Here is a 27,884-nt window from a genome sequence, read left to right on the forward strand (position 1 = left end):
GTCGCTGTCGTTCCACGAATTTCTAGAAGCCACTGTCTCGAACTGTAACTTGAAAACATTGCATGACGTAGAGCCGTCGAATACAGGAGGTTTGATTTTTAGTGTGTTATCAGGAGCTCGCACCGGACCACCTTTAATTTCAAGTTCCGAAATTTTCTTCTCCAGATTCGTAAACCTGTGGTCGTGGGCCAGAAATTTCTCGTCAACCGACTGCACTTTCTTATCCAACTCTTTAATTTTGACCTCCACGGTTTCCACTCTCCTTCCAATAACTTCTGTAATATTCTCGAGTTTCTCGTTCATTCTACAGTTCTCTGCCTTGAGTTCATCTAACTTTCTGGAATTCTCTTCGAACATTCGTCTCGAGTTTTCTTCTGACTTTCTGGAATTTTCTTCGAACCTTCTGAAATTTTCCTCAAACATTTTGGCAAGCATTTCTCTGAAATCGTCACCCATGGCAGCTACTGACGAGACTTCCCCACCGTTGGATTCGCCCATTTCCGATAAATCCACTTCATCCTTACTGTCCAACTCATATGTATCGATGTTCATACCACGGCGCTCGAACTCATCTAACAGACGTTTTTGTAGTTCAGCCTTGTTGCCCGTAGAGGACAATTCCAATTTATTAAGTTCCTTCTTCAAGTCTTCCACTCGTAGATCCTTAAACTTCATCGTAGTATTATCGTAATCTCACTTCCGACACCAATTGTTACGTTCTTGGATTTTACTTAATCCCGTGTAGACGTTTTATTTCCCAATACAGTTCGTACTAAATAAAACGCGGGTTCTTTCCGATTACGATTATTACAATGATTTTATTGACACAATTTACTTTGCACGTTACTTTGCACTTTACGTTACTTGACTGTTTCAATTCGCGATCTGATTCACAACTGACTGACTGCCTTTCCATTTCCCCTATTTATATGAGCCTCGCCTGTCGCTACAGAAGTTTCTAGACGATCTGGTAACACCTAGATTACGAACAATCTACAAATGCAACAAACACTTACAACCTTACAGTGAGTAAACAATAACAACAACACATATACTAGCGAGGGGGTAACAAAGAATGAGGAATTAAGCGATCATCAATGATGACGTTTAACAAGAATTGTACGTCAACAAAAAAATAGACAATGAAGGAGGAAATGGAAGGATATAGAAAAATCCATACAGTAGTTGTTGTTGTGAAGTTATTCAAATAAACTGCGTAGTAGAAATTTACGTTACAATTCAAATTCTTAAATTAACGGAATTCATCTAAATTAACTTAAATCTAAAGTTATATTCGTAACAACACTATGGTGTTGTTTATGGCAGTAGACGCAGCCAGTCGTCGTAAAACAAGAGTCCTGCGAGTGCGAATGCGCTAAGCAGTTTACACAGTAGCCATATTTCCTGACTGCATGCATTCTTTCGACAGAATTCATGTTTTGGAAGCGAAAGCATGATTTCAATGAGTGTATTTTTCGACACAACCGACAAATATATTTCTTGGTTTCGAAATCTTTCTGGTGAGAAGACATTGTCTAAAAGAAAACAAGGAAGGATGTTAAAACATGAAGGTATGGAAATGTCAAGGAAAAGATAAGGAAGGTAAACAAGATTATTGGATGTTATTTTTGGGATTACTTAAGCAGGAGCATATAGTTGTCTTTCTTGAGATGTAGGTTCATCGCTATTTAAGACCACTAGCTTGGTTATAGGTCGAGTAATGATTCCTTTCTCGGTGCGAACATCAGCGACTCTGACTCGTTTGTCATACCCATAGTACACGCGTGTTATTCTTCCGAGCCTCCAAGCATTAGGTGGAATATTCTCCTCCTTAATTACAACCAATAGATCTTCTTTAAGATTATCTTCCGAAGTCTGCAATTTGTTTCGTTTTTACAGTTCTTTGAGATATTCGTTTTTCCATTCGTTTTTCCGTTGTTGGTGTTGGATTTTGAGACGTTGCCACCGATTTTGGATTGATAAGGGGGCTTGACTAATGTCAGGATCGATAGGAACGAGAAGAGGAGTTCCGATCAGGAAATGACCGGGAGTAAGTGCGGTCAAATCGGATGGATTCTGAGATGATGGACTCAACGGCCTTGAGTTAAGACATGCTTCTATTTTGGACAAAATCGTTTGAAATTCTTCAAATGTATACTTTGAAGAGCGCGTTATCTTTTTAAAATGCTATTTGAAGCTCTTCACTCCAGCCTCCCATAGCCCACCCATATGAAGGGCACCAGGAGGAATAAACTTCCATGTTATATTTTGGTAAGCATAGTTGGATGTTACCGCTTGACGAGAAGTTTGTATAAATTCTTTTGCTAAGATCCTGGAAGCCCCAACAAACGTGGTTTCATTATCAGAATGTAAATAAGATGGACAACCACGCCGAGCTACAAATCTATTAAATGCAGCGAGGAAGGTGGAAGTGGATAAATCAGATGTTGCTTCCAAGTGTATCGCCTTGGTGGAAAAACAGACGAAGACGCATACATACCCCTTTGTGATGCGGCAACATCTTCCGGAAAAACTTTTAATTTCGAATGGACCCGCGAAGTCGAGACCAGTATGTGTAAATGGTCTGGAGAATTCACATCGTTCCGTTGGAAGGGCTGCCATTAGCTGTTGTTGGCATTTTCTTTTATAAATGGTGCACGGCTTACATTGGTGGATTATCGTTTTGATAAGATTCTGGATCTTAGGTATCCAGTACTGCGTTCTAATCAGTCGGAGCATTAACTGGTTTCCTCCGTGTAAACTTATGAGATGAATAAATTTGACCAGTAGTCGGGAATACTGACATTTGTATGGCAGGAGTATGGGGTGTCTTTCATTAAACGATAGAACGGATGCATATTTCAATCTCCCACATATTCTCATAATTCCATCAGAATCTATGAATGGATTTAAGTTAATGAGTGAACTCGTAGAAGAAATGGATTTCGTATTGGTTAAGGATGAATATTCCTCGGGATAAACCGACTTTTGTGACGCAGATATAAGACGCTTTCGGACGAATATGATTTCGGCTGATGATATAGTTTTGCAGCCAAGATTAAAAGTTGGACGATACTGTGGGTGAGTGCGATGAAGAAATCGATAGATATACGCAACGATTCTGAGCGCTTTAGGGAATGACGAAAATTTCTCTAATATATCTTCAAATTTGTCAAAATATGTAAAATGAACCTTTACTGTCTTCTTTTCTAATGTTGTGACATCACTGGAAGATACGACAATTTTGGCCACGTCTTCGGATCTTGGGACAACCATGAAGGTCATTTCATCATTTCTGCTAATAACGTTGCTCCACATAATTCAAGTCGGGGTATCGATAACGTTTTGAGTGGTGCAACCTTAGTTTTGGACGAGATAAGATGTGTATGGATCGAGTTAGAATAATGTATACGGATATAGATGGCTGCAGCATATGCCCTTTCAGAAGCATCGGAAAATCCATGGAATTCAACGCGACCCTCTGGTGAGAAGTATATCCAACGTGGAATTCTTATTTCATTTATAGTGGAATAATTGGTTTGAAATGATTTCCAATGAAGTAGGGATGCTGGTGATATTTTCGAATCCCATTCTGTACGATCCAACCATATCCTTTGCATTATGATTTTGGCTTGGATAATGATTGGTGCTAGCCAGCCCGCAGGATCAAATAACCTCGATATTTGGGATAAGACCTCACGCTTTGTGTAGGAACAACTATCTGGAATCTGCGACGTGTTAAAGAAAAATGCATCGGAATTTGCATTCCACCGTATACCTAAAGTTTTGGCTGAACTTTGGTCATCGAAATTTAGGAAATCAGAACATAGAAGATGGTCAGAAGGAAGTCCGGTCAATATTTGTTTACAATTTGCTGTCCATTTTCTCATACTGAACCCAGCGGAACCCAGAGCATTTATAACTTGATCCCTTGCCTTGACAGCCGTATCTATGGAGTGTGCGCCTGCTAACGCATCGTCTACATACATGCAATTTTTAAGGATATTACTAGCCAAGGGATACGTATCCTTAATATCATCAGCCAGTTGAATAATAGTTCGTATCGCTAAGTACGGTGCGCAGTTTACTCCAAATGTCACAGTTTTCAATTCAAAATCTTGTATTGGATCCTTTGGGGACTTGCGGAACAAGATACGTTGGAATGGAGTATGGGATGGATTTACCAATATCTGTCGATACATTTTTTGGATGTCTGCATTAAAAACGTATCGATAGAAGCGCCATCTCAAAATTAGGGTTACTAGGTCATTTTGTAGGACTGGTCCTGTGTATAACACGTCATTAAGGCTAACGCCATTGGAAGTAGCATATGACGCATTGAAGACCACCCGAACCTTTGTAGTGGTACTCTCTGGTTTAATAACCGCATGGTGCGGTAAATAGTAGTGTGTTGGAAACCATGATGCAGTAGGAGTAGATACTGGGTACATATGATCTAGAGTGAGATATTCCAGAAGTGTTCGATCATAATCCTCTTTAAAAGATGAATCACGAAGGAGTCGTCCTTCATTTCTGTAAAATTGGGTCGTTGACGTCATTCTTGATTGACCTAAATTTAAGTCCTTTAAAAATTCTTTTTTAAAAGGAAGAGAAACAACGTATCTCCCTTCGGGATTCCTTTTTGTAGATTTTTGATACAACTCTTCGCAATATTTATCTGCCAGGGTTGGGAGTCGTTTTTGTTTATCTAAAGAAATTTCACATACCAATGACACTTTCGTATTGAAAGATGCACAGCTTGGGGTTGACAGAGGTCTTGTTAGTATCCACCCGAATACTGTCTCTTGTGCAAGTAAGGAGTCACATATATTTCGTTGCTACCCTGTTGATGGAAATAAATCTGCTCCTAAAAGGATATCAACTTTCGAGCTTTCATAAAATGTAGGATCGGCTAATGGAAGTGGTGGAAGCTTGGACAGAGACTTATAATCGATAGTTCTGGAAGGAAGGTTGTTGGACAACTGCGGAACAACAAGAGCAGAAATTGAAATTTCAAATCCATTATTGACATTGGAACCTAAAGAAAACGTGCATTCTTTCTGAATGTCAGCCGCTACACTATTGTTCAATCCCGAAACTTTGGCCGATGTCCGTCTGCAGGGAAGTTTAAGAATGTTGCATAACCTCTCGGAAATAAATGACCCTTCAGAACCAGAGTCTAAAAGAGCTCTAGCTTTATAAACCAAATCAAGATGTAGAACTTTGACAACAGCAGTACCTAAAATCACACCCATAGCACTCGTTGCAAAACAGGTTTATACAGCACCGCATGATTTATTAGTGGACTGTAACGGTGGAACTAAATCAGATGGTGTCTGAACATTAGAAAATGACGGGGTCTGGGGATTGCGATTCCAGGATGAGCTAGAAGGATCAAGCTCTTTGTGAAGCATAGTGTTGTGACGCTTATGACATTTGAAACATGAGTGCTTGCTTTTACAATTTTTCACAGAATGGGCACCAGAAAAGCAGTTCAAACAGAGATTACTTCCTTTATTTCTGCGATACGTTGGATGTAATCCATGCTAATAAATTTTGGACATTTCCGAATTGTATGGGATTCGTTAGTGCAAAGACGACATGTGTTTTGACTAATGTTAGTTTGAAAAGCACTCAACTTGCCCGTGCTTGCTTGTTTGCTACCCTTGAATGTAGAAGACTTCAGTTTTGATTTAGAATCTGAAGAATGTCGGATCTCGGTGACAGATTCAAGGGTGCTATATATATTGCTAAGGAAATCATCAATATCAGACCAGTTTGGTATAATAGATTTGTCTTTCAACGTGTATTCCCATAACGTTAAAGTAAATTCTGGGAGACAGTTTGAGCAGAGATAGACAATGATCGGATTCCAGCTTTCTACATTGATTTCGTGTAGCTTAAGTATGTCTATACAAGAGTTGATGTCTCGCTGCAGCTTCTTGAGCGCCGGGGCTGACTCTGTGGTAATGATTGGAAGGTTGAACAATATGCTTAATTGTCCATTAATAAGAATACGTTTGTTTTCGTATCTAGCACACAAGTTTTTCCAAGCAAAGGAAAATCCTTCGTTGGTCAAAGGACGCGATTTCATGGGCTTCCCCTGAAGTTTTCTGACTCAGATGGAAGAGTTTTTCGATCGGATTTAACCTTGGATTTCTAAGACACAGAGCGGTGAACATGTCCCGGAAAGTAGGCCAGGATTTATAGTCACTTTGGAACACAGTCAACTCACATGGGGGAAGGTTAAAGCTGGTTCCTACATTTGGATGGATCGGTGATTTCTTTTGAGGAAAATTCTGAAGGGATTCATTAATAGTTGAGATGCATCGACAATAAGTTGCATACGACTTTGTATACTTATCTTTGACTATCTCTATATCACTAGCATTATCTTCATTTTTATCTTCCTCGTCGCCACCTTCGTGTTCTTCCTCATCTTCGTCATTAGAGAGGTCTGTCAAACACTCCGCATAGACGAGTTTGAGTTGAGACCAAATGGATTTCACTTCATCCCGATGGGTCTCAAGATGAAAAGCTGAACTTGATGGAAGTTGGTTGCTGTTGAAAGCAGCTTCAAACTCTACAAGGCTATCGGCCAATCGGATAAATCGCTCTAGAGACATGATGGGAGGAACCAGTATTGAGAGAAATTGATTGTCCAAAGAAGTCACCAACAAGGAATAGTATGCGTATACCTGCTACACTATTCTTGGAATTTTGCAATAATCACTGTGGAAATATTTATTCTATCTAAAGTGGTGACTCACTTAGTGAAGAGGAAAAAGTATATACAATATTCGGAATTAAATGTTATTTCTTCACAGTGTATCTGGAGGATGTTTTGGAATTGATTGCAATAATTGGTTGTAAATTTGTAGTTATACATACATCTGAAGGGAATACCTTCAGTTTTGAAACACTGTATTTCATGTATCTTAACGTTTCAATATAAGTTAGATACACGTATTTCAATATTAAGCATCGAACCTTATAAAGCAGAATAGTTAAAACATATGATCAGAAAATAAGAGTTCAACGAACTTTACTTCCAATGTGTATAATTGAAAGTATTGGAATTTTTGTTTTGATTCCTTATTCTAAAAGTTCGTTTGCTTTGTGACCAAAGAAGAAAAATAACAAAGAGCTGGTTGATATTCACCACAAACTACTCTGTGTTGTTGAGAAAGTGATATTAGTGAGAACGGCATACAGATGCATGTGACAGGCTTAGCAAAAACAAACGCTATGTGAAGAGAATAACAGAAATCAACGAACAATATTCACCACAGGTTCTCACGGTAAATTCGTTCTCACTAACAGTTAAATGTGCATACAAATGTATACGAAGTTAGAGAGAACATTGTGAGATTTTGTAAATGAACTGAGCAAAAGAGTGTGGGCCACAGAGTGAAGAATTTGATGAGTGGTTATAGTCTACAGACATGCGTTGTGTTATTGGACTAAAGAGATTATGAGTGATAACTAAACATGTGGAATGGAACAACAATTGTATGATCACTGTTAACGATGATGGATAACAGATACTATATCTCGTATGTTGATAACAGCGACTTCATAGAACACGTTGTTACAAACGAAATTATGTATGTTTAACAGTGATGGAAAATGGTATAGCAAAAAAAAACTATATGTTTCTCATCGAAATTTATGAAAATTAATAGCTTGAATGTAATTTGTTTTTCAAATTTTGCACACTTTATGATATCATATGTTAAATAAAACCACTTGTGAACAAATGGAATCTAGCATTCAATAATGCAGTATATTACCTCAGGAATCGTATATTGCAGGTGGACCTTCTTCTCAGACACAGGCAGGCTTCTCTTCGTTATAAACTTAATGTTTGCAGATTAGAGCGCTGTAATGCCTCATAACACTGTTCAATTTGCACTGATTTCGCGAAACAGCTTTAAATAGAAACACACCTGTTTTAGGCAACTGTGCTGGAGCAGGAATCTCTGAGAGAGCGTACGGAATCCGGATCGAAACTGGACCAATGTTTTTATCAAACAGCTTGCCAAGCAATGGGTGGATAGTTCTCTCTAGCCAAAGACAATATATAAACAACAAGGTTGTTTTTTTTTTTGGTTGTTTGCTCACAGCATTGGATAAAATAAAATCAATGTAACCATGCAAGAATTAATACACAGATTTTAATTCGTAGGAAATTGATTTTTATTGGTTACAATATGTTGTTACCTTTATAAAATACGTGTGTATATTTCAAGAGTTTGTGCAAGAAGAGCAAAATCTTTGACGGAAACAAAAGTTTGCAAGATGGCTAGAATCTAGCAATGAATTGTACTAAAAGTATTTGTTACTCTTAGTACATTTCATTGAGTTTTTACACGAAAAGATTTTAGGGAATTTAATGCAAATAAACATTTAAAACAGTTTTACGCTTGGCGTAAACACTAAGCAACAGAACTGAATAAAGTCTCAACTACAAAACAAATTAAAAAAATACATTAGTCCAGCATGTAATTAACAGCAAAATCTTTAAACTTGCGTTGAAATACACTGTGCGAAAAAGAAAAATGTCGTAGTTCAACAGGAAGTTGATTCCACAAACGTGACGAACGAATAATAAAAGACCTTTCATATAAACAAGTGGAATAGCGCGGGAAAATTAACTGTGTGTTCCTGGTAGATCGAGAGAAAACAAGTCGATCACGCAGGAAACATAAAACATATATAAACATATAAAAATGAAATAACTCTTTTCTTTACGAAAACTGAAAACGGTACTCCTAGAAAATCAGCCGCATAAGCTGAAATGTGGTCTGATCGACGTAAATTATAAACATACCTTACAACCATATTGAACAATTTTTCTATTTTATTAAAATGCTCATGTGTGGTGCCAGATACAACTTCTATACCTTCTATAATAATAAGCAAGATTTCTCTTTACAAATAGTGGAATATAGAATTCAGTTGAGTATAATTTTCGAAGAATATTCATTATTCTAGGGTATAGAGCATCAATATGAGCGGAAAAATCAAGTTTGTTATCAACAATAACTCCTAAGCATTTTATGCCATCAACGAACTCAATAATTAATCCATTAACACGTATATCTGTACTATTGAGGCGACATAAAGGACCATATCCCATTGTTTTTGTCTTTGTAACATTTATTAAGTTAAAGGTAGGTTGTGGATTGGTTGTGATAAATTTCAATTTATTGCACTCTTGGGTAACAATGAATGCAAAAATATATGGGTTTATGTTTTGGAATAGTCCCCATTTAAGGGTACCGCCCCATTTGCGGTATTTTGAAGGTCCTTGCTTCATTATCCAACCGAAGCACCTGTAATTTCGCATATCGAGTTTTCAGAGGATAGAATACCTACTCGCATATTAAATGCGCCCATGTTTCGAACTCGTCCTCATGAATATTTTTATTTAAAAATAATTATCGGCTTCAAAAATGAATAAAAATTAAAAATCGCTGATTGTAATTACAGCTAAACGTATATTTCTGTTAAAGAAAACATGAAAAACCACATAACTTCTTCATATTCGAGAAAAACAAAGTGTTCGACTATTTTGCAAAAACGTTCGACTATTGTGCTAAAAAATTTTCAAATCACACTTTTACAATCAGAGCTACATTTTCTACTACTACATTTTCAACATTGCAATTATTTGTTTTTGTTGTTTTTGTTAACCTGTGATGTATTATTTTTCTTGTTTGGATTTGTTTCGGTTCAGTATTTTGTTTTCTGCTTTTTTTTATTTTTATTCTCCAATATTTCGACTGTCTTCGACAGTCATCTTTAGGGAAATACTAAAAGATACAATTATTTAATAAGGTTTTCACAGAATAATATAACACAAATATTACGTTATGAGAGAAGCTACAGGTTTGTTACACCGTCTATGCTAAACTAAACTTTAATTCGTCTGTGCTTATGAACTAAATTTCTATACATATGTGCACAGTGGTCCGTGTCAGTCTTGTAATTCATTCTCTTCTCTTGCGGTACATTTATTATATTAAGCATTTCTAAAGTAAAACGTCGTTTATAATTGTTTTCCTGTGTCAAAATATCAACGTCTTTGAAATTTGGCGCATGCCCCGTCAATGTGCTGCAAGAGCCGTTTTTTGTTCTAATGGCTTGTCTGCATTTTGATCCGACTTATGACCAGAAAGTCTTGTCTTTAGTTTGGTTTTTGTTGTACCAACATACACCTTTTGGCATAAGTTGGTTTTGTCCCCGTTACATTTTATCTTATATACTACATTGCACTTGTCTTCTTTTTTATTTTCGATTTTGTCTTGCAGAATAGGCTATTAATACTATTTTTAGATTTTAGGGCAAGTTGATAATTGTGTTTGTCATAGATATTTGAATTGCTCAATCTCTCGGAAAGTCCTGGTATTTTGGTTTTATTTTTCGATTTACAGGATTTTAGTAGCTCGTCAATTGTTTTTAATGGGAAATCATTTTTTATTAATATGTATCGTATCTTTTCTTCATTTGCTTGGTGAAATTGTTCGTCGCTTATGTTTAATACTCTGTTTATAAAGTTTGTGGCCGTATTTATTTTTATGCGTCTGGGGTGTTTAGAATAGAAATTTATTAATCGTCCAGAGGTGGTGGGTTTTTGGTACCAATCTATTGTTAATTTTTGGCCTTGTCGAATTATCATTGCGTCAAGATATGGTAATTTTTGGTTTTCTTCTATTTCGTGTGTAAATTGTACATGTTTATCAAATGAGTTGAGGATGTTTAAAGTGTTGTCTATTTCCGTTCTTTTTACAATGCAGAATATATCGTCCACATATTTGGTAAGCACTTTTGGTTTGTGTGTCAATTTCTCCATTGTAGCGTCCAATAACTCCTCCATTACTATGTCCGCAATAATCGGTGACGCTGGAGATCCCATCGGTAGTCCTTTTCTCTGTTCATACACCTTGTCATCATAAATGAAATATCTTGAATCTTTTATACAAAGAGTTAGTATTTCTATGAAGAGGTCCTTTTGTATATTAGTATATTCTTTAATTATGTCCCATTTTTCGGTAATAGTCTTCAATGCTAAATTTATAGGTATGCTGGGGAATAGTGAGATAACGTCAAATGATAGTAAAATCTCGTCTTCTTCTATTGATAAATCATTAATTATTCTTCTCATCTCCATGGCGTCTTTAATGTTGTAACATGAATTCTTGTCGTTTTTGTACATAGCAACCGTCTTTCCCCCTTTATCTGCGTTTAATATCAAAATGTCTTTATTTTGATTCAAAAATTGTTTTGTTTTACCCACTGTGTCAATAATAATCTTATCTCTTATACTTAGTTTCGTCTGTTGTAAGTGGTCGTCAATGAGAGAGACTAGTTTTATTCTCGCGTTTTCTTGTTCTTCTTTGTTGTTCAATGTTTGCACGCACTCCTCGCTCTCTGCTATTACATTCAGTAAAGCATAGGTGCCCAAAATTGAAATGCGTTAGTATGTGTGAGAGAAAACAGAACAGTACTGAACAAAATTGTGTGTACCTTTTTGTGGTCGGAAAAAATTATCGATGAATTTAATTTTTGTTATTATATAGATTAAAAGCATTATTAAAAATGTTTTTATATGAATTACAAATTGTATATGTTACAAAAATCAAATAAAGTTTATAAAGTAGCATATACTGAGATAATAGTCATATTATCAAATATTTAATTCTTGAAATAATTAAATATTTGATAATGTGATGTTTTGTTGTTTTTAAAAGTTTTAAAACATACAAAACATTGTGCCTTCCCAAACTAATTTTGAATAATTAAATAAAAATATACTGAAATACTTTTATCCCTAAGTGTGATTTCGTTGATTTTCTAGTTGTGTGGACACGACGTCGTGCGCGCACCCTAGCATGTGTTCATTCGTTGGCTGTCAAACAACGACTGAATGAAAGAGCATAACAATGCGTGTGAGTAGGCAGCTACTTTAAAGTATACTGATGGGCACCTATGAGTAAAGGGAATGTTGCTTTTGTTGTTGGGAGTGCATATTTTGGCCCCAACGAGAGTAGCCACTGAACATCCTCAGGTACGTGTGTGTTAGTGTTATTAGAAAACCAATCGTTGTTTTGCCTTACGTTAAGTTCTTCTTGTTGATTTTGGATCAATGTTTGATATTTGTTGATGTGCTTCATTTTGTACAACATGAATATCATAAATTTGCAGGAAAAGTATAAAATGACGACTTACACATCAATTGCGCCAAGAATATACGGCTTTCCAAAAATACACAAAGAAGGAATACCCCTCAGGCCCATATGTTCATCTATTAATTCCCCAAAGTACGAACTTTCAAAATACATTGTACACATTTTAAAGAACTTGACCAAGAATTCATGTTACAACATTAAAGACGCCATGGAGATGAGAAGAAGAATAATTGATTTATCAATAGAAGAAGACGAGATTTTACTATCATTTGACGTTATCTCACTATTCCCCAGCATACCTATAAATTTAGCATTGAAGACTATTACCGAAAAATGGGACATAATAAAATAATATACAAATATACAAAAGGACCTCTTCATAGAAATACTAACTCTTTGTATAAAAGATTCAAGATATTTCATTTATGATGACAAGGTGTATGAACAGAGAAAAGGACTACCGATGGGATCTCCAGCGTCACCAATTATTGCAGACATAGTAATGGAGGAGTTATTGGACGCTACAATGGAGAAATTGACACACAAACCAAAAGTGCTTACCAAATATGTGGACGATATATTCTGCATTGTAAAAAGAACGGAAATAGACAACACTTTAAACATCCTCAACTCATTTGATAAACATGTACAATTTACACACGAAATAGAAGAAAACCAAAAATTACCATATCTTGACGCAATGATAATTCGACAAGGCCAAAAATTAACAATAGATTGGTACCAAAAACCCACCACCTCTGGACGATTAATAAATTTCTATTCTAAACACCCCAGACGCATAAAAATAAATACGGCCACAAACTTTATAAACAGAGTATTAAACATAAGCGACGAACAATTTCACCAAGCAAATGAAGAAAAGATACGATACATATTAATAAAAAAATGATTTCCCATTAAAAACAATTGACGAACTACTAAAATCCTGTAAATCGAAAAATAAAACCAAAATTGAAAAAGAAGAAAAATCGTACAAGCCAATGACATATATACCAGGACTTTCCGAGAGATTGAGCAATTCAAATATCTATGACAAACACAATTATCAACTAGCCCTAAAATCTAAAAATAGTATCAATAGCCTATTCAGCAAGACAAAATCGAAAATAAAAAAGAAGACAAGTGCAATGTAGTATATAAGATAAAATGTAACGGGGACAAAACCAACTTATGCCAAAAGGTGTATGTTGGTACAACAAAAACCAAACTAAAGACAAGACTTTCTGGACATAAGTCGGATCAAAATGCAGACAAGCCATTAGAACAAAAAACGGCTCTTGCAGCACATTGACGGGGCATACGCCAAATTTCAAAGACGTTGATATTTTGACACAGGAAAACAATTATAAACGACGATTTACTTTAGAAATGCTTAATATAATAAATGTACCGCAAGAGAAGAGAATGAATTATAAGACTGACACGGACCACTGTGCACATATGTATAGAAATTTAGTTCATAAGCACAGACGAATTAAAGTTTAGTTTAGCATAGACGGTGTAACAAACCTGTAGCTTCTCTCATAACGTAATATTTGTGTTATATTATTCTGTGAAAACCTTATTAAATAATTGTATCTTTTAGTATTTCCCTGAAGATGACTGTCGAAGACAGTCGAAATATTGGAGAATAAAAATAAAAAAAACAGAAAACAAAATACTGAATTGCAATTATTTATTAAAAACCAATTTTGATGTTTGTTTTCTCTAATAAGGAAAATATTTATAAAGGCGGCATTGACATAAATCAAGCATTTTCTTAGATATTGGAGGTGGTCCACATTTGACGCATGGTCCATATTACCCGAAGTTACTCTATTGCTTTTACCTTATATTATCATACCATGAGATTATAGATTAGTTTAAATGCATGGAGGTAGAATTAAATTTAGTTTTCAACGATTGTGCGATATATAAAAATGTATAAAAAACAACTACATTTTCAGAAAAAAAAAAATAAAAACTTGAGTAAATAGTAAAGCATTTTTTATTGTGAGTAACCAATCAGATCCGGATAATTCACAAAATATCGTGCAAAAAAACGTAAATCAAATTGATAATCATAATGCATCCTCTTATTCGGTCTGAAGGCTTTGTATGTGTATATTTTATTGTTGATTAAAAAATAAATTACATATTTGGCACGTATATTTATTTATTCGAAAAAAAAAATACAATTCTGCTGGCCAATTTGTACAAATTGTTACAAATTATTGGGATATCAAACAAACATAATGTTTATTAAACAGTTTATTAAACAATTCGTCTTCGGACGGCTCACAAGAAAGACGCATTTTAAAGAGTTAATCACGCCTACGGGCTTAAAAAACTACAAAATGGCGCTTTGTTAAGCTTTTGTTTAACTTGCCATGTGTTTTATTTACCAAACTAACAAAAATAGTTTATCATCGAATACATATATGAAATATTTCTTGTACCCGCTAGAGTACAGAAAAACATAAATAATCGAATAACCGTAAATTTTAGCAGACGAGATTTTTGTCAAAGCTTGTTAGTCTGCTTTTCCACATGCAAATGTTTATTTGGCAAATACTGAATTTGTAGGCGAGAGGGGTGCGAGGAAGAAAAACAAAAATTTGCCGTACAAGCAAATTCTGCTTTGCTCTGTTCGTTGAAAACAATTTTGTTGACATTTCCTTTTGAACCTATTCGCTTTACTGACACACAGCCGGCTTTTGTTTACGAACCTGTTGCTTTAATTTGTGCAAGTGAAATTTAATTTTTAATTTTTGCAATTTATATAATAAAGTATATAAAAAATAAATAAAATGAAATATTAAAAAAAATCTTTAAAATGCAAACACTTTTGACTTTTATTTTCTTTCTTTTGTATTTTGATTCGCAAATTTGGCAAAGAAAAATTTGCTAATGGAAAAGCAAGCGAAAATTTCAAAAGAGATAACAAAAAATTTGCCAAATAAAAATATGCCTGTGGAAAATCAGACTTACACACTGTTCTTAAGTCCGCTTTTCCACAGGCAAATTTTTATTTGGCAAATTCTGAGTTTGTAGGCGAGAGGGGTGCGAGGAAGAAAAGCAAAACTTTGATTTGCTCTGTTCGTTGAAAACAATTTTGTTGACATTTCCTTTTTAACCTATTCGTTTTACCGACACACAGCCGGCTTTTGTTTACAAACCTGTTGCTTTAATTTGTGCATGTGAAATTTAATTTTTGCAATTTATATAAAAAAATAAATAAAATATTAAAAAATTCTTCAAAATGTAAACACTTTTGACGTGTTTTTTTTTTTTTTGTATTTTGATTCGCAAATTTGGCAAAGAAAAATTTGCTAGTTGAAAAGCAAGAAATTTCAAAAGAGAAAAAATTTGGCAAATAACAATTAATGGTGTGTGCATTTTCCTTAGATTTATCTTTGCATTGAAATGGCATTTGAAACCATCAAAACCTTAAGCTTTCCTAGAAAATTGCGCAAACCGTACCAATTTTGATATTGCTATTATTCCATTCGGGTTGTGTTACTGATGAAGAAATCCGCAGCCAAGGCCTGGCCCCCAATTGAACTATTATCAGCCTTATTCTTAACATCAATTCAACGTGAGTTTGTTCGCGCTTCCCTTTAAAGTTATTCTGAACCGAAATTGGATTGATTTTTTCGCTTTAACCTTATTTAGAATCATGTTCGAAAGCGAAAAAAATAGCTTTGGGGAAAATTAGTTATTCTGGATTACAGGGACTGGCAGAAAGTGATGACATTTTGTGAGAAATGTTCCACTAATAAATATAAAGGTAACTGAAATATAAAATATTTTTATAAAAATTTTCTTCACAATAGTTATTCTATGACTATTTTGGGATAGTCATTGGAAATCCCACTGATAACGATGCATGCTCATCCAAATATTGTCACGGAATGTATAAAGACAATTAGGAAAATTTAAATTTAATGCAATTTGGAGTCGGAATAAAGACATTTTGTGTGTGGATCTATCTCTCCAGAAAAAATATTAATTATGAAAAAACAAAAACCACATAGTCATAGCCACATAGCGTCGAATATGTTATATATATATATATATATATATCTCTGGCTTTCAATCTCATTGCAGAATTTCGATTTTCGGGAGATAAAGTATCGAAAATAAATAAAAGGCACATAATTATGTGGTGAAGTTATAAACTGCGAATTATTTGATTCAATCGCAGATTTCTTCCCATTATTTGTTGTGCGTTAAAACCGGTTTTTGCAATCATCCCAAAAAATTTTCTTTTATATTCAATCTTGTTGTTGCATCAACAATAATGAGCTGTTTCACATGCCGCTGTATGTTACCACATTTTCAAACTTTAATATATTATCTTTTAATTGCAAAGCAGCAGAGAATCCATCGCATTCTCTTTATTTCAAATTTCTATTGTTAGAAATTTTATATATCAATTAAAAATGGAAATGTTTGTTAGAAAAAATGAATAAATGAAATATTGAAAAATATTATAAAATTAGATAAGAATGAGGCAACACACATTCACCCTTACTACGGTTGGTGTTGTCGTGTCGATAATTGGGGCCTGACGCACTATACAACAAATCGGTATTTATATATTCCTCGAATTCCTTGTCACGCACTGTTACAGCGTGCGAAATATAATCGTTTGTTTAGTTAAGAAAATTTTGTTTCCGAAATTTCTTTTGAAATTTTTATTAAATAGTTCTACGCCTTTTAAAATACCTGCTAATTTTGTTATGAATGTGTTTGTAAATTTCGGAGATATTAAGAAAAATTTAGCGTACGCACGCGCTTCAAAATGTTCCCTTTAAAAATTGGATATCAGTTTCGATATGAAATTTCTGCGAATTGGATGGAGATAAAATTGCGGATTTTTTTTACAGCTATAATAGGTTATTCAATATTATATTGACATTTAATTTTTTTGAGAAAAAAATTAACATATACTTTTTTAACTTTGAACACCGTCACGCACATGTTACACTCGTACGGCGCGTTACACATACATGTACTAAAAAAATTAAATTCAAAACAGAATGTTTTAAAAATGCTAATTCTTATTTCCCACTATTTTGTCAGGGTATTTTAGCTCTTTGTGGCCCCAATACCTTTAGTAAATCATTATGCAGTTATGGACGAAATTTTTGCCTGTAAATCCGGTTCTAAATCAACTTATTGAGGAGGAATGTAAAATGCGCGTGACGGATACAAATTTTTTCGATGTAGATAGAAGACAAACTTTGTTTTATTTGAGTTTATCATCTCAAGATCCACACATAAGAGCATTAACAAAAAAAAATTCTCGCTCGCGTTACATATTTTCATATACTATTTAACTGCACATACCATGGGATTTTGTTGTATATATATATATATATATATATATAGGTTTAAATATATGTAATTCTTAGTAAGATATTACTTTATTTAAATTTAATATTTATTATTGATATTGTTTTAGCTAACAGCGTTCACACTTACGACAAATGACACTATAAAACTAATATATGCCCAAGTTACTTTCCACGCGAAATGGGACAACAAAAAGAAAAACTACCGTTATTTTTCAAAATTCAACTAAAAATATATTGTCCGGATTGCAAAGAATATTTCCTATATAATTTCATATCTCTCTTAAAGAATTGATTTTTCATCTATGTGGTTGACCTTTTTGTGGAATTCATGATATATATATATATATATATATATATATATTAATATATATTGTTTCGTTCTTAGATTTTACTTAATCCCGTGTAGACTTTGTTCTATTTCCCAATACAGTTCGTACTAAATAAAACGCGGGTTCTTTCCGATTACGAGTTTATTGGCACAACTTTACTTTGCACTTTACTTTACTTGACGGTTTCAATTCGCGATCTGATTCACAACTAAATAACTGCCTTGCCATTTCCTCTATTTATATAAGCCTTGCCTGTCGCTACAGAAGTTTCTAGACGATCTGGTAACACCTAGATTACGAACAATCTACCAATGCAAAAAACACATACAAACTTACATTGCGTGAACAATAACAACAACACATATACAGGCGAGGGAGTAACAAAGAAAGAGGAATTAAGCGATCATCAATGATGACGTTAACAAGAATTGTACGTCAATAACAAAATAGAAAATGAAAGAGTAAATGGAAGGATGTAGAAAAATCTATACAGTAGTTGTTGTTGTGAAGTTATTCGAATAAACTGCGTAGTAGAAATTCAAATTCTTAAATTAACGGAATTCATCTAGATTAACTTAAATCGAAAGTTATATTCGTAACATTGCCCCCCGCTTAAGCCTGTTCGTCCCGAATAGGCACAGTTCCCGTTCCGTAGGGGGTCAGCCGCTCCAAATGTACAACTTTCATTTTCGACCTGGGACTGTCGCTCCTCTGGATGCGAAAAACGACGTCATTTATTTTCGTGACAATCTTCTAGGGTCCTTCCCAGTGCGTTTGCAATTTGGGGCATAGTCCTTTTTTTCGTTGTGGATTGAACAATAGCACCAGTTGCCCTTCTTGAAACCCATCGGTATTTGCCGCTCGATCGTACCTTGCCTTCCTGCGGTTGCTAACCATTTTTATTCGATGGCGAACTGCATCATGGACTTTATTAAAAGAGTTTTGACTGTCTTCATCTTGGTTCACATTGTCGTTTGGGGTAGCACCGAATATCAAATCGCCAGGTAGCTTTAATTCATTTCCGAACAGAACTTTGGCTGGGGTCCGGGATGTGGAATCATGAATGGCCGATCTATAAGCCAGTAAAAACTTTGGAATATGCTCATCCCAGTCTCGTTGGCCACTGTCCACCACTTTCCGTAGATGTTCTTCAAGGGTGCGATTGAATCTTTCCACCATGCCATCTGATTGTGGATGTAGGGGCGTCGTTCTGGTTTTCTTGATTCCGTAGGAGTCCCACATTTCCTTGAAGATCGCTGATTCAAAATTCCTACCTTGATCGGAATGAACCTCAGATGGAACACCATAGCGACAAATCCAATTTTTGCTGAACACATCCACAATTGTCCTGGCTTCTTGATTTGGGATAGCATAAACCTCTGGCCATTTGCTGAAGTAATCCATGACCACTAAGACATACCGGTTCCCAGAGTCGTTTATTGGGAACGGTCTAGCTACATCCATTGCGATTCTTTCAAAAGGGGCTCCTGAATTATACTGCTGCATGTAGCCTCGACTCTTCCGTGTTGCACCTTTAGCTCTTACGCACCTTTCACAATTGGCAATCCAGTCGGCAATGGATTTTTGACAGCCGACCCAGTAGAATTTCTGCTTTATCTTTTCAGCGGTTTTTGCTATGCCAAGATGCCCTCCACTTGGCCCATCGTGAAACTCCGACAAGACATCTCTTATTCTGGAGTCTGGGACGACGATCAAGTTCCGGTGAGATTTACCGTCCTCACTTTCCCATTTGCGATATAAGCAACCAGCTATTATAAGTAGACTGCCCCACTGGGCCCAATCGGATTTTAAAAGAGGGCTTTCGGAGGTAATTTCTTTGCGACTAGGTCGCTTGCCCGTTTCTATGGCCGAAATTATTTTGCCCAGAATGGGATCCCCTCGTTGTTCCGTCGACCAATCTTCACCCGACTCAAACTGCAGTAGTCGGACATCAACGATATTCTCTTTATTCTCAGCCTTTGAGCAATGCCTGCATTCTACCTTGCATGGCCGACGAGACAGGGCATCAGCATTACCGTGTTTCCCGCCTTTTCTGTGCTCGATTCTGAAGTCATAACTCTGGAGCCTCTCGATCCAACGGGCTAGTTGACCTTCCGGATTCTTAAACTGCAGCAACCATTGGAGAGCAGCGTGGTCGGTCCTCAGCAGGAAATGCTGGCCATATAGGTATTTGTGGTAGTGTTTAACGCTCTCAAGGACAGCAAGCAGCTCTCTCCTCGTCACACAGTAATTCCTCTCAGGCTTCGACAATGTCCGGCTGTAGTACCCGATGACTTTTTCCTGTCCGTCGATTTCCTGGGAAAGGACGCCACCGATGCCGCACGCACTTGCGTCTGTGTCCAGAACAAACTTGGCGCCAGGTATAGGGTATGCCAAATGGGGGCTCTGCAAAACAGGTCTTTGAGCATTCTGAATGCCTCTTCTTGGTCGTTGCCCCACTGAAACCTCTGGCCTTTTTGCGTCAAGCGGTGTAGACAGGCGGCGATGTTGGCAAAATTTGGGACAAATCGACGGTAGTAGGTGCAGAGACCCAGAAAGCTTCGCAGCTCATGGAGATTTCGGGGCTGCGGCCAATCTCTGACGGCTTGAATTTTCTCCTTATCCGTCGATATGCCCTCCGGCGTCACGTGGTGCCCCAGGAACTTCACCTCTCGTTGGAAGAGACTGCACTTCTTTGGGTTCAGCTTGAGGCCTGAAGACGAAAGCTGCTGTAGAACATCCCTTAAGTTCTTGATGTGTTCGCCGAAGTTGCGTCCCATGACTGTGATCTCATCCAGGTATATGAGGCACGACTTCCACTGCAGCCCTTTTAACACACTCTCCATCAGCCTTTCAAATGTAGCCGGGGCGTTGCAGAGTCCGAATGGCATGACATTGAACTGCCAGAGACCCCCATTAACGCCAAACGCTGTTTTCTCTTTATCTTGCCAGTACCCACTCTGCAGGTCGAAGGTGGAGAACCATGACGTCCCGGCTAATGTGTCCAATGTGTCGTCGATTCTTGGGAGCGGATAGCTGTCTTTCTTGGTGACATCATTCAACTTTCGGTAGTCCACACAAAATCGGGTGCTTCCGTCTTTCTTCTTGACCAAGACCACTGGGGAGCACCATGGACTTGACGATGGTTCTATTACACCACTCTTTTCCATTTCACTTATCTGCTTCTGGACCTCGTCTTTTTTGCCAGGGGAACACTTCTTGGAGGCTGTTTAATGGGTCTCGCGTCTGCTGTATGGATTTCATGCTTCACCACTGATGTTCTTCTTCACCACTGATGTTCTCTTTTGTCAACGCAAAGGTAGAGGCATATTTCCATAATAGCTGCTTAGCCTTGTTCCTCTCGGAAGGTGATAATTGGTGTGTCCACTCTTTTATGTAGCCGTCGAGGTGCTTCTTCTCCATGGCTGCTGGCTTTTCGATGCTAGTTTCCAAATTAATTACAGCTTCAGATGGTGTGCATTGTCCAACATCGGAAAATTGGCAAATTTGCTCTTGCTTGTTTGACAGATTGTTACTGTTTATGTTTTCTGCTCATGGCGTCCTTGATCGAGTTAACGAGATCGAGTTAACGAGAGATTTGGGTTCGCAACATTCGGTCTCCAGTTGGCGAATCTTGTAGGTCTGGGGCTTAACCATTATTCTTGCCGTCTCTTGGGCAAGAGTAAACGAAACGGTCTCGGCAAATGACGCTTTTGGTGACGCTTATGTTGCACATTTAATCTCAGGGTCACGTATGCCATTCACAAAAGTTTCGATTTTCATACGGTCCAGCAATGGGTGATTCTCTCCTGGATACGTCATTAGCACCAAACGTTCCACCTCAGCTGCAAAGTCTTGTAACGTCTCGTTTGCCCTCTGTACTCTTCCCCTTAATTCCATAAGGTAGATGTTTTGTTTATGTTCGCCACCGTACTTACGTTCCAGTGCAGCAATAACATCTTCATAGTTGTTTCTAGAAGCGACAGGAATACTCTGTATAACATCAGCAGCACTGCCCTTCAATGCCAGAAGTAGTGCAACCGCTTTGCCGCTGTCGTTCCACGAATTTCTAGAAGCCACTGTCTCGAACTGTAACATGAAAACATTGAATGACGTAGAGCCGTCGAATACAGGAGGTTTGATTTTTAGTGTGTTATCAGGAACTCGCACCGGACCATCTTTAATTTCCAGTTCCGGCATTTTCTTCTCCAGATTCGTAAACCTGTGGTCGTGGACCAGAAATTTCTCATCAACCGACTGCACTTTCTTATTCAACTCTTTCATTTGGACCTCCACGGTTTCCACTCTCCTTCCAATAACTTCTGTATGTACTCGAGTTTCTCGTTCGTTATTCTCGAATTCTCTTCGAACATTCGTCTCGAGTTTTCTTCTAACTTTCTGGAATTCTCTTCGAACATTCGTCTCGTGTTTTCTTCTAGCTTTCTGGAATTCTCTTCCCTCCTTCTGAAATTTTCCTCAAACATTTTGGCCAGCATTTCTCTGAAATCGTCACCCCTGGCAGCTACTGACGAGACTTCCCCACCGTTGGATTCGCCCATTTCCGATAAATCCACTTCATCCTTACTGTCAAACTCATATGTATCGATGTTCATACCACGGCGCTCGAACTCATCCAACAGACTTTTTTGTAGTTCAGCCTTGTTGCCAGTAGAGGACAATTCCAATTAATTTAGCACCTTCTTCAAGTCTTCCACTCGTAGATCCTTAAATTTCATCGTAGTATTGTCGTAATCTCACTTCCGACACCAATTGTTACGTTCTTAGATTTTACTTACTTACTCGTACTAAATAAAACGCGGGTTCTTTCTGATTACAAATATTACAATGATTTTATTGACAGAACTTTACTTTGCACTTTACTTTACTTGACGGTTTCAATTCGCGATCTGATTCGCAACTAAATAACTGCCTTGACATTTCCTCTATTTATATAAGCCTTGCCTGTCGCTACAGAAGTTTCTAGACGATCTGGTAACACCTAGATTACGAACAATTTACCAATGCAACAAACACATACAAACTTACATTGAGTGAACAATAACAACAACACATATGGTCTGTTCCCGTACTGCAAGAATCTACTCAATTTTACTATTTTCTTCGATATCATAAAGGAAAAGTGTTATCGGAGTAAAAAATAGTAGATTCTTGCAGTACGGGAACAGACCAATATACAGGCGAGGGAGTAACAATGAAAGAGGAATTAAGCGATCATCAATGATGACGTTAACAAGAATTGTACGTCAATAAAAAAAATAGAAAATGAAAGAGGAAATGGAAGGATGTAGAAAAATCTATACAGTAGTTGTTGTTGTGAAGTTATTCGAATAAACTGCGTAGTAGAAATTTACGTTACAATTCAAATTTTTTAAATTAACGGAATTCATCTAGATTAACTTAAATCTAAAGTTATATTCGTAACAATATATATATATATATATATCTTTGTAACCAGGGTCCTCAGGGCTATATGTGGTAAATATTTCATAACAATCCTCGACCGGACCCTAAACTAGACTTGTTCCCAATATTGGCCAACATTCCTAGAAATTCGCTCATGTGCTGCATTTCGAGTTTGCTCGAATGTGAAACATTTTCCCAAATTTGGTGTGCTCCATTCCGAATTCCCAAAAAAATATTGGGAATATAATTCGAGCACATATAGCCTTGTGGATTGAAAACGAAATGAGATCGTACGTGTTTTTCTGAGCACGTACAAGTTGAAAAAGAACGCTGAAGTAATATTTAACGTGTTCTTACAATATTTATTTAAAAAATACAGTATTTACATTAGTTTTTATAGTAAAATTAAAGAAAATAAAAAAGGGCTCCTCCTGGTCTGCAGCTGTCCACAGCTTGCACACACTTTGTCTTCCAGGACTTTCATTACTCTCCACAATATTTTACACATTGTTGTGCGAACACTGATTTTTAAATCATTTGCCACTACCCTCTGAAATCCACCAACAGCCAGGAATCTTAAGGTAGCTGCTAACTGCAGGCTTTCAGGAATGGTACCCTTGTGTATGAAAGGACCAACTCCTCTCAAAATATTCATAAATGCTTATTTTAACACGTTCCAGTATCATTAGACTTTTTCTGGTAGAAACCAGGGCAATTAATAAGCCAGCAGGCATATTTTTTCTTACTTTTGTTGTTAAACAAATTGCAAATTCCAATGAAACATAAGTTTTTTATTGAACACATTCCGTAACATATTGAACACAGCTATGCTTTCGAGCCGCACTTTCGCTCGAAATTGAGCACACCATTATGCACAACATAGGAATTTAAAAAAGTATGGGAATTCAAAAACTCTCGGAACATGTCACATGGGCGATTATAGTAATATATAAATTTACTGAATCCCATATAATATAGAATTTCGAAAAATAATATATCAATATTTGTTGTTTTATTGTGTTATAAAAAGGCTATAAAAATATTTGAACATTAAATAAACTGAAAGAAAAAATTCTATAGACAATTTAACAAGTGAAAATAAATTATAAGAAAAACAAAATACAATGCGAAACCGGACATTGCAAATTTTATATTTATAAAAAAAAATTTGTTGGATTGTTTGCAAATGTAGTTATTTGAAACCATGCATTAGTCGATAACATTAAATGAGTTGTACTACAACATATACTACATATTCATTCATTTAAATTTGGCATAAAATGAGTAAGCCAGCTCTGAAGTAGTGTTTCCTGGCTTAGTAAATGACATTTAATATTAAAAGCAAAACTACGAATGCTTAAAAATATATTTCATATGAAAAAGTGAAGAATTTTATTGATTGCTGATTCCGCTGGTATTTGCAAGGGATGTGTTAAGTATACGATTACGTTTAGCCTTGGCCATTTTACACTGATTGACAGTGGCAGCAAATCGCAGTGATTTCAGTGATTCAACAAAACAATCTTGCAGTGGAGCAACATTGATAAACATTAGTGTCTTGGAGTTACCGCCCAAAGAAGGCATTAATAGATGAGTTAACTTCGAGTTTCGGTAAGGGATGTGATCTTGTTTCTGCAATAGTGCCAATATTACATTTGTCAGCTCTGACAGCGATCTATTTATGTTCTTGGTTTCGTTCATACGAGTACTTGTTTTGGGTGACTCTGAGCCTGCCAAATCCACCAGATTTATTGAACCAATAGAAATTTCTTGTTTTTCGGCATGTGCACCTATAAGTTCGATTTTTGTCACCGCGTGTGATCTTGATGATCGTTCATTGCCGACGGTCGCTGCTGTTGCACGATTCATCTTGGCGATTTGCATTAGTTCGCGGAGACGTCCTGCGCTCTCCACCGTCTCCTGCGTTATATTTGATACGTAGATGTCGTTCTTGCTATTCTTTACCATTCGAATTTCCATATCCTTCTGTTCATTGCTCAATAGATCGTAGAGGACTTCATTGTATATTTCCAAAAATGTCACTTTAATTTCATATTCCCAGCCTAAGTGTCGATAGTTCTTGATAGAATCAAATAGTAAGTCCACGGTTCTCGGTATAACTCCAGGGTTTGATGGGATACCATCCATTGTGTACGTTTTTCCACTACCCGTCTGTCCATATGCAAAAATACAAATGTTGTATCCGTCCAGAGCGGACTGTATTAAGGGCGAGACCATTTCAAATATCGATTCTTGGCCCGAAGAGGGATGGAATACTTGGTCAAATGTAAACGTATGTGCATTTGGTTTTCCCTTCGATGTCGGTTCGAAACTGGCAATTTCAACAGTTGCTTCGTCCAAATAACTCCAATTACACAGCATTTTGTCCCTTTCACAGTCCAGTGGTGGACGGACACGGCAAAATACGCGTATATTACCACGTAAATCCAACACGGTGTTGTGCAATTCTTTTCGTTCCATGTTTGAACGGAATAACTGTTCTTTGCATATTGCTATTTCATCCATAAGATTGGCGTTTTTGTCGGCCAAAGTGGAGGTTCTCTCACGCAGCTCATTTACTTCGGAAATTAGTTCAGCATGTTCTTGTTTTATTTCCTAATAGAAAGAAATAGTTGGTCATATGGCGTCAACTAAGAACTGATTTAATTAATTTTAATTACTTACAGTATATGCTTTTGTTAGATTATTCAGTTCTACCGTTGTTCTACTCAGGTTTTCCACAGTGTTGTTGTATTTTTCTTGCAGCAACTTCGTCTCGCGTTTTAGGCATTCATTCATCGTTTGGGTATTTTTAAGTTCTTCTTTTGTAGTTATTAACTGTTTTTCTGTATCCTCTAGTACCTCTGGTAAGTTCTCCAGACTGTTAAGCTGTTCTGTCTTTTCTTCCAGTTTATCTTTAAGGATTTTGTGTTTCTCTAAAAGGTCATTAAACCGTGCCTTAAAGTCATATGCAGGAATACGTTTGCTTGCAGTTTTGGCCGCAGACGCCGATGTGTTTGCGCTCGTATTACTTGAGCCCTTTGTATTATTCAATGCTGTTCGACCTCCTCCGTTAACTTTAGATGTATTGGCAGTTGGCGGCTTTTTTGTAGTTGTACTGCTTGTTGCAGTAGTGGACATTCCAATGCGCGGCGGTCTGTTAGTATTAGCCCCCACTGTCCCAATTGTAGCTGTGGAGGACAACAGTCGGGAAGTTTTTGCTGGAATTGGGGCCAACGTCGATTCTGTCCGTTTTAAGGGTCGCATATCTCGGATATCGCAAGCAGAACGGCTCCGTCTCATTTTTGCGCGTGACGCTCCATAATTCGAGTGTGCAGCTTCGGGAGATGCTGCTCGTTCTAAACGTTAATAAAATAATGCAATTATTCAAAACGGCATGCAGCATTTAGCACGTTGTCCTTACCTCTGCGTGCAGTATTTTCATAATTCTGAAAGTTGGTAATATCGCGTGGATGTTGATTAAAAGTGTTCAGAGACTGAGAGCTCCCGCTGAACAAATGTGTTTTGTTCCCAAAACTTCCAGTAAATGATGCCGTTTTTATCCTATCCGTTGGCAGTATGGTCCTTGCGACAGGCGCTGGTCTTTTTAGGGCAGACGGTTTTGGTAACTTTGATTCCATTCTAGCTTCAGTTTATCGCACTCATCAACTATTATTTATTTGAATGTTGTTATTTGTGTCTTTTTGTATATTTAAACAAAAACTTATATCTCAAATTACTTCCTGAGCAATTTCTGTTTTTTGTCGAGTTTATTTTCTTTACAGTGAACAAATGCGCGCCGTTATTTCGATTGCATTATTTGAACTATCATGACGCCGTGAATATCGGCTATTGTTGAAATACCCCCAAATGTTAGAATCGGGTATTTGAGTAACCGACTACTGGATGGTTCGTATTTAAAGAGATGCTACCAAGCGTTTACAAACGACAAAGAAATTGTTCTGGTGACATTAAGTATATTTACATTGGTGGTGGCGCTGTTAATACTCGACCATCGGGAGGCGGGCCAAAAACTTAAAAAAAAAGTATATTTACATCTTTGATTTTAATCCGAAAAATACACCCTAAAAACACATTTACTTAAAGCGGATTTACATATAATATTTGACACGATTAAAGGCCGTTTATTTTTTTAATCACTCTGAATGTACCATAATTTCTCACACAATTTTAAAACATCGTGAGGCAGGGTTTATTTTAAATCATGATACTAATTAGATGCAACGCGGTTTTTGTACGAAAAAAAGCAACACTCTCACAGTGTCATATTTACATATAAACGAAATCTTTCGATGTATTGTAAAGAATTCTTAATATAATAATAATAATTCCAAACCCATGGTACAATTATAAAAGGTAACAGCAAATCCCAGCAGATTTGATTCCAACTTAATACTAGTGTCAATATGAATTTGACAAATTATGTTTTTAAAAATCACCCAACAGGGAAATTGGAAACGCATACAATTTGTAATTGTTCTTTATTAAATGTGCTCCCGTATTCAACTAACTCAATCTGCCTGCTGTTAAAGTTTGAGTAAGCAAATCTTTCT

The 27,884-nt window shown here is 36.6% G+C and overlaps 1 protein-coding gene across 1 annotated transcript; it reads right to left on the reverse strand.

Annotated features, from left to right (window-relative positions):
• Positions 1–24,702: 24,702 nt before the first annotated feature.
• On the reverse strand, positions 24,703–26,951 carry LOC133324422 (protein claret segregational). The gene is made up of 3 exons (XM_061533262.1): positions 26,735–26,951; positions 25,996–26,669; positions 24,703–25,926 (listed from the first exon to the last, which is right to left on the reverse strand). The coding sequence occupies exons 1-3, from the start codon at positions 26,949–26,951 to the stop codon at positions 24,703–24,705; spliced, it is 2,115 nt and encodes a 704-aa protein (XP_061389246.1).
• Between the last annotated feature and the right edge of the window lie 933 nt (positions 26,952–27,884).

Source organism: Musca vetustissima, unplaced genomic scaffold (assembly GCF_032173495.1).
Source record: "Musca vetustissima isolate MV318-11 ecotype Yass unplaced genomic scaffold, APGP_CSIRO_Mvet_v1 utg6130, whole genome shotgun sequence".
NCBI lineage: Eukaryota > Metazoa > Arthropoda > Insecta > Diptera > Muscidae > Musca > Musca vetustissima.

Coding starts and splice junctions, on each gene's coding strand:
- LOC133324422 (XM_061533262.1), bottom strand. CDS start 26,951: ATGGAATCAAAGTTACCAAAACCGTCTGCCCTAAAAAGACCAGCGCCT. Junction 26,670..26,734: donor TGAAAATACTGCACGCAGAG/GTAAGGACAACG, acceptor ATTAACGTTTAG/AACGAGCAGCATCTCCCGAA. Junction 25,927..25,995: donor ATCTAACAAAAGCATATACT/GTAAGTAATTAA, acceptor TCTTTCTATTAG/GAAATAAAACAAGAACATGC.